Source organism: Danio aesculapii, chromosome 1 (assembly GCF_903798145.1).
Source record: "Danio aesculapii chromosome 1, fDanAes4.1, whole genome shotgun sequence".
NCBI classification, from domain to species: domain Eukaryota; kingdom Metazoa; phylum Chordata; class Actinopteri; order Cypriniformes; family Danionidae; genus Danio; species Danio aesculapii.
This window is the reverse complement of record NC_079435.1, coordinates 53368756-53376682: the sequence shown is the minus strand read 5'-3', so window position 1 is coordinate 53376682 and position 7927 is coordinate 53368756. Positions and strand designations below refer to the sequence as shown.

Sequence of the window (7927 nt, the reverse complement as noted above, 5' to 3'; positions counted from 1 at the left end):
GTGACAAGTAAGTAGCCTCATAGGCGGAGCGTGTGTAAGGCTGGGGAAGGCTTAGCCTCCCCCTGGCCAGAGACCACGGAGATAGCAGCAAAGAAAAAAATGCATTGAAAACATGTAACGGGTGTAAGTGGATATGACGGGTGCATAATATGAATGTAATTTAATGTTGATGATTAACACAATACTTTAGCTATTGTAAGTTTGTCAATCAAATTTAAAGTCCCCCTCCGCACAAAAATGAAACTACCCAACCCCGCACGCTGCACTGATGAGCGTTTATTACTGGAGTTCGCAAGAGCTCTGAAAACCAAACCAAAAGTGCTGGACAGCTGACTATTTTGTTTTGCTGGTCAAGGACATAAATAATAAAACGACAAATGAGTATTACGAGAGAGGTATTATATATTATTCTGGTTTATTTGTTTTCAGCTTTGAATTGGTATTTTCATTGTAACGTAGTCTAGACTATATTGTAGTAATCTTGTTTAGGCAATCGTTTGGAGTTTTACATTTTAAAGGTCAAATATTTATTGCTGAATTACAAGTTCGATTTTCGATTGGCCTCGTGAAAAAGAGAATGATTTCATATTCTCGGGGCCGGCGCATCCAGAGGCGACCTAGGCGGTCACCTGGGGTGGCAAAATAGTGAGGGCTGCGTCCATGATGAATTTTCAGCTTTATTACTTCTGTCTTCAGAGTCACACGATCCTTCAGAAATCGCTCTTATTAAGAGTAATAAAGTTATTACTGGTAATAGTAATAAAAGCAACAAGTAATGATAATTTAATTTGAAACTGCATACAGTAAGTAATAAATACATTTTTAATAAATAAGTATTTAACAATTGTATTATATTTAATAAATGCCGCCTTGATGAACATAATATTTTAATTAGATTTTTAAATAAAAGTAATTATAATAAAAAAAATAAAATAAACTGACCCCAAACTTTTGACCGGTAGTGTAGATCAGTGGGAGAGTTTAATAAAATAATTTAATGCGCGTGTTGAATATAATACACGTTTGTTGATAGGCGGTGCTTTTGTTAAAACCTCTTCTTGGTCGGTCGCAAGTCTTTTTAAATGCATTAAAGGGCAGCGCATATATTAGCCTTACCCAGGAGTTTGTTCACCCTCCGCCTATGAGTAGCAGGGGCGCCCCCAAGGGGTGGCCACGGCCACCCCTGGGAAAACTCTGGCCACCCCCGTGGCCACCCCAATATAATTTTGCTGTTGACATTATTAATTTAAATGTACTTATGTAAATTGCCAATATTTCAATAAATAAATAAATACAATGCAGCCACTAAATTATTGTTGGTGCCACTGATGTAGCTGATTCACTACCTCTCCCCCTCGGCGCTGGTGAAAGCAAACTGACGCATGCGCACAGAAAACCATTCCCGTGCGCCTCACGCACTCCTGTAGGCCTCAGGCACTCCTGTGTGAATCCCGGTTGTTTACATGCACGCCGATCAAATACGCGCCGCTCATGCGCCGTGAAACCGGAGTAACAGACTTACGTGTCTGTGTCGGCACGCAGCGAGTTTTGCAAGTCGACTAAACTAAAGTTTATATAATATGATGATGATAATGATGTAACTTTCACTAAGCATGGCTATAAAGCAGAAAGGAGGGATAAAGAGTTGGGAAGGTAAGACTTCATAACATTTATTCTCAGCCATGAGTCAGGTCTAAGACAACAGATAATTCTATAAAACATATATTTTTTGTATTCTTTAGAATTGTCATATTTAATATTCATACAAACGTTTTTTTAAGTGATCTTAGCATATCACTCCAGTAACATTTAGGATTGAATTCTGTTATTTATTTAGAATAATAATTCTATTATAATATTAATAATAATTGTATTTATTTAGAATAAATATAAATGAACTGTTATATTTATTGAATAAAAATCTGACAATTTAAGGGGGGTGTATGGGGTCGTTCGCCCAGGGTGTCATTTAAACTAGAACCGCCACTGCCCTACCCAATCATCGTTGACAGCAGGCACACACCTTCAATAGACAGCAATAACAATTATATTTACCTGAAGATACATCAATAGAAGAAGCTGCTGTAATAATTTTGTGGCTCAAAAAGGGATATGGATAAATGATATTATTAGGGTCTGTATAGTGAGTGCTGCACAATAAAAGTATGTGAAAAATAACTGAACAGTTATTTATAGATATGAAAAGTGTTTTTAAACTAAATTTTGATCTTTATTTGATTTGCACATACTTGCTGAATTATTTCAAGGAAAAAATTGTAATATTTGATTCTTCATTTTTGGCTTAGTCCCTTTATTAATCTGGGGTCGCCACAGCGGAATGAACTTATCCAGCACAGGTTTTACTCAACCCATGTCTGGGAAACATCTATACACACTCATTCACTACGGACAATTTAGCCTACCCAATTCACCTGTACCACATGTCTTTGGACTGTGGGGGAAACCGGAGCACCCGGAGGAAACCCACGCAAACGCAAGGAGAACATGCAAACTCCACACAGAAACGCCAACTGACCCAGCCGAGGCTCGAACCAGTGACCTTCTTGCTGTGAGGCGACAGCACTACCTACTGCACCACCGCGTTGCCCTGCAATATTTGAAGAGTAATTAATTAAATGAATTAAAACCATATTATTTCATTTACCAGAAACAAAAATATAACATTACACTGAATTCATTATTTTTTTGTGTGCCACCCCAAGATTTGGTGTGGCCTCTTCTGGCCACCCCTAAGAAAATTTTCTGGGGGCGCCACTGATGAGTAGCCTGCTTTTTTGGCGCGCATGTTAATTACCGGGACTCGCACCGGCAGAAGAGCAGCGCGTGAGAGAGGCGCACACGCGGAGAGGCGCAATTTCTCTGCGCACACGCGGAGATGCATCAGTTTGCTTTTTGATTAAACACACTGCTTTCACCAGCGTTGGTTCGGTTGCACATAGAGAATAACGTCTTTATTTCGGAATTACCATTCTTAATAAATACACTTGCATATGAAGTAAATCATATCTCAATGCATTTACTGGGGCACTGGAGATTTTTACTGAGGCACGTGCCCCAGTAAATTGGGTCTAGCGACGCCCCTCTATCGGACACATATCACGATCGTTTTTAATAACATTCACCTAATAAATAAAACAACACATTTAATAACATCTCGAGTGAAATATACTTACAGCACGAGAGTAAAAAAAAATTTAAATGATGATGACGCCATATGAGCGGTCATCGTGACTGCCGCAACTTTGAACCCGAAATGTCAGGCTGTTCGGCTTGACTGCTCCGTTTTCAACTAGGCCCCATAACCTTACCAAGCACCAGTCATGAGCTCAACAACACACGAATGGGCAGGTAGGATTGTCATTGAGTGAATATATGCATTCGAATAAGTAATATTAATGAACATTATAACTGAGGAAAAACGCCCTGAGACAGTTAATGAAATCAGATGATTCACTATATTAATAAATCTGACTTCACTTGATCAGAAAGCTAAAAATGGGAAAAAAGAAGCCATCATTAGAAAATATTGTTGTGGTTAAAAAGACTTGCAGATAACAGTGCAATACTTGTTTTGTTATTATTATTTTTTTTTATTAAGGACTGGATATCTGTGAACAATTTTGCACAGAATATATATTCAGATATCACAGAAAAGGACATTGTGACGTTTTAAAGAATAGCGTTGGAGATTTGCCCTTTAATGTTCTCATATTTATGAAAAATATTTAAAGTTATAAAACAGCTGTTTCCTTGAAAAGGCATGAAAGTGTCATTAGAAAGTTCAATATATTTTATTAACATACCTTATACATGTATTATTTTTATTTTTTTTCAAGGTTTGTATATTTATGAGCACTAATTCATACAGAAAATAGATTCTGAGACTGTTAAACAAAACATTGTGTTAACAGTTCAGATAAATCTTCACTGTGAAGCAACACTTAGGCTACTGTATTTGGAAACGACGTTTATTTAATATATTAAGTCGTGAACTAAAGTGGGCTGGTCTAAGGCTTGAAACTCCAGGGCTGAAAAGGAGTCCCACTCCGATCCTGGCAGTGCAGATATTTGAGAGTGTGAGAATTTGTGTGCGGGCAGCGTATATTTGAGAGCTCGCAAGCAGTTTTGTCCACAAACAGAGGAAATCGGTGCACGAGCATCACACAAGGTAGAGAGCAAAGTTCTTCAATGTTATGTGAAGAAAACGTTATTGTTTAAATGAAGTAGTCTACTTCATTTAGAATATGTGCTACCATTTTACATTGCTGCTAGACGGATTTGCATCTCAATCTCTTCAGCAATCAGCACACACGAGATTCAATTGACAAAATACCAATTTCACTCAATTTTACTTTGCAGCATACAGGAGCTGTTGGTCTACTGCTGCCTCATTGAGGTCGTTTATGTAATTTTGGTTAATCGCAAATTGATCACAGAAGACATAACATAGCAGAACTAAACTTAATGAATTAGACAGCAGTAGACCTGCAATTTCTGTGTGATGTGAGGCAAAATAAGATACTATTGTGGTGGAACTTGTTCTTGTGCAATATGCACTAATATGTGCAATAAGTCGAGACGCAGCACTGTTCAGCAATGTTTCAGAAAATTACGTTTGTATTTTTATATATCTGAGCAATGTTCTTTCGTTTGTTTAATAAATACAGATCTTACAACCATACATAGTCTGTATACATTTTATTTTTCAGTTAAAAAGACTGAAAAAGACTCAAGTCAAACCGTAGGACTTTGGACTTGACTTGAGACTTGCTGGCCTTTGACTTGGGACTTGACTCTGGACTTGCCTGTCATGACTCGGGACAATGAATTGAGACTTACTTGTGACTTGCCAAACAATGACTGTGTCCCACCTCTGATTGACGCAGCTCTAAAGCAGCAAAACAATACCGCTGACCATAGCACAGCTTAGTAGACTAATCCCATAACCACAGGGAAAATTCATTTTACAGATAACATAATTTATCTCACATCAAATCTTTATAATCTAGTATATAATCCATTACCTCTTACTGCAAAAAAAATACAAATCCCACATCCCAACAACCAAATAGAATACAGTAGAGCTAAATGAAATTTACATAAGGCTAGTGTATATTATGGAATATATGCTTGAAATTATGCTTATCAGGATATATAGACAGTAAACATAATGTAACAATTATTATTATTATTATTATTATTTTTACAAAGTATTCCTATGTGTAAATATACACGTAGGCCTATGTTTTACGTGGTTTATGTTGATCTGGTTTATGTGGTTTACAAGGACAAAATCATATAGTGACATGGTTATGATGATTTATTTATTACACTGTTAACAAAAAAGTATTGCATTGTTAAAGATGCAGTATGTAAGAGTGACACTCTGTCGTTGAAGTAGGTAATGCGCTTTTTCACTCCGCACACAGAATGCACATTTCAAGAGTTTTTCAGATTAACAAATATATTTATTTGTTATGTTTCTTAACTATATAAAACATATTATTATTTGATTGTTTTTTATGATTTTTCTATGGTATTTTTCTATGATTTAGAAGAGTCAGAAACGTACATTCAGCACCTTTAAGGTGGTTTACGAGGGCCTTGTACACTCACAAAAAAATTCATTGGGATTTCATTGGGACAACTTAATTTCTTTATATTCAATTCACATAAATTTGTTCAAAGTGTTAAGTTAACTTAATCAATTTGTGCTGGGACAACATGAATAAATTGTGTGGAACTGCATTTTTACAGTGTATCCTTGTAACTCAAAACGCTTACAAATCATCCTTAATGGGCTCGTTTGACTTTCAGATTTTGCCAGATGTTTCCTGTGAGGGCTGGGCTCATGTGTAGTGTAAGGAAATACACATTTTTTGCTGTATAAAATACACTAGGATTTGATTCTAAATTGAATTTTAATCAAATTATATCTTCATACCCACCTTCCTTTCTGTCTTGACTGGAGCTTGCGAAGGAAATCCAAGTGAACGTGTGGAGAACAATTTGATACACTTTCTTATAGTAATATGAGTGAGTGAGGGAAGATTAAACATGCTGTTTATGTCTCCATCTGCCATAACAAATTAAATGCAGAATAATTGTATATGATAAGGTAAATTGGGAGGAGTGCTAACAATGAACACCTGTCAATCCAAACCAACAAGAACCAACGCAATTATTAGCAAAACAATACCAGGTTAATTAGACTTGGAAATAAGAGCAGAGATGCAATGCCAAGTAGCAAATGCAGCATTTCAGCATGACTTTCAAAACAGTTGATGACACTTGATGTACACTTTTTCCAAGATTGGGTGTACATATAACTTCAGGTACCTTTATTAATGTTGAGATCATGCTGAATATATGCATTATTGAGAAAAACAATTAAAGTACATGTATGGCAAAACACATAAAATCCTCTATTGTGTCTAGTTAGACTATTTTCCTTCTCAATTATTTACATTTTATCCTACTCAAATGACTGTTTCAGTACAATTCATTATCCTCCAATCTGTCATTGGCAATCTTAACAATCTGTTCAAGAGCCTTCAGTATCAGAACATCAACATCATTATTAGTGTTAATCTCATTATGGTAGTTCTTCACTGGCAAGATGTTTGTCATTGGGACACCAATGCTGGCACTGCACAGCTCCATCTAGACAGAAAGAGATCAGTAAATCTTAAGCAGTTTCTAAAAGCGAAACACATGCATGTCTGTGAAAGGCCACACACCTTTTCTTTGATCTTCTTGCTTGTGTAGATCTTTCTTAGATTAGTTTTGACCAGTGGACATGCTTCATCCACTTTGGTCATGACAACCACTTGAGGAATCCCTATATACAGCAAATGCAGATGCAATGAAGAGTCAATAACCAACCAAAATGTCCTCAACAATACTGGAAATTTGCAGCAGTGTTTGTTACTGTATAAATATATCATTAGCAAGGCTAAATACCTAGGCTGCTCAGGCAATCTCAGATAGATGTCTTTAATAGACAAAAAAGAGTTTATACTGTGGGGAAGAATAAGAAGAAAATATTCTAATCTTCCAGTTGTGAGCTTCTATTTTTGCGGAAGAAGGATAATGTCAGAGCTGTCGTTGTAAGTGATCAATCTAGCTCAACTCAATCCAACATTGAGATCCAATCAGATTATGCTACAAAATCATCATCATGATGTGACTGGAACCAACATTTCCTATGGCTTTAGCAAAGCAGCATGTAATGCAAATCTGTGAGGATTTCCTCAAGATCTACATTATCTCACATAATGTTGTGTTTGGGTTTGTTTGTTGAGAACAAACGGTCTACATCAGGGGTGCTCAAACTTTTTCTTATAAGGGTCCAAAAACCAAATATGATTGTAAAACATTTAGGGGTCAGTTTTACCCTTATCACTGATTCTCTTGCGGATGACCTGCAACTTTTTAATCAGTCGATCATCTGTGAACTGAACTGTACTTCCATCTATGATGTAAACCACACAGAAACACTGGTCGGAGAGGCTGGGGTCACTGGTGTAATGTTGATCCTTATAATCGATTGACTGCTCCTTGTTGAACTAAGATAGGAATATAAGCATATTATTAAACATCACAAATATTGCACAGATAAATCTTTTGATAAATGTTATTTTTATGGTTAACATGTTTTTCTTACATTATAGCCATCTTTCACATGGCCAAACACAGCTTTGATGATATCTTCTGTTTTTGATCCTTGAAATTCCTCATATTCTAAACCCATGATGTCTTTGAAGACCAAGGGCAAAGTTGTTTTTTCTGTTTTGATGGTGAATTCTTTGAGCTACAAATCAAGACCAAATATATTTGCAAATCATTTTCAAATAAATTATCAAACAATAAGCTATTGGGGGATATAAGGAATACCTACTTTTTG

The 7927-nt window shown here is 36.3% G+C and overlaps 1 protein-coding gene across 1 annotated transcript in view; it reads right to left on the bottom strand.

Annotated features, from left to right (window-relative positions):
* Positions 1–6334: 6334 nt before the first annotated feature.
* LOC130232850 (interferon-induced protein 44-like) overlaps positions 6335–7927 on the bottom strand; it is a 7709-nt gene continuing 6116 nt past the window's right edge. Inside the window, exons 3-7 of the mRNA XM_056462835.1 lie at positions 7922–7927; positions 7688–7834; positions 7418–7589; positions 6762–6862; positions 6335–6684 (exon numbers count right to left, since the gene is read on the bottom strand). The exon at positions 7922–7927 is cut by the window's right edge and continues 199 nt beyond it. Coding sequence (XP_056318810.1) covers positions 6514–6684; positions 6762–6862; positions 7418–7589; positions 7688–7834; positions 7922–7927 — 597 coding nt within the window. The 3' untranslated portion in view covers positions 6335–6513. The remainder of the gene's footprint in view (positions 6685–6761; positions 6863–7417; positions 7590–7687; positions 7835–7921) is intronic.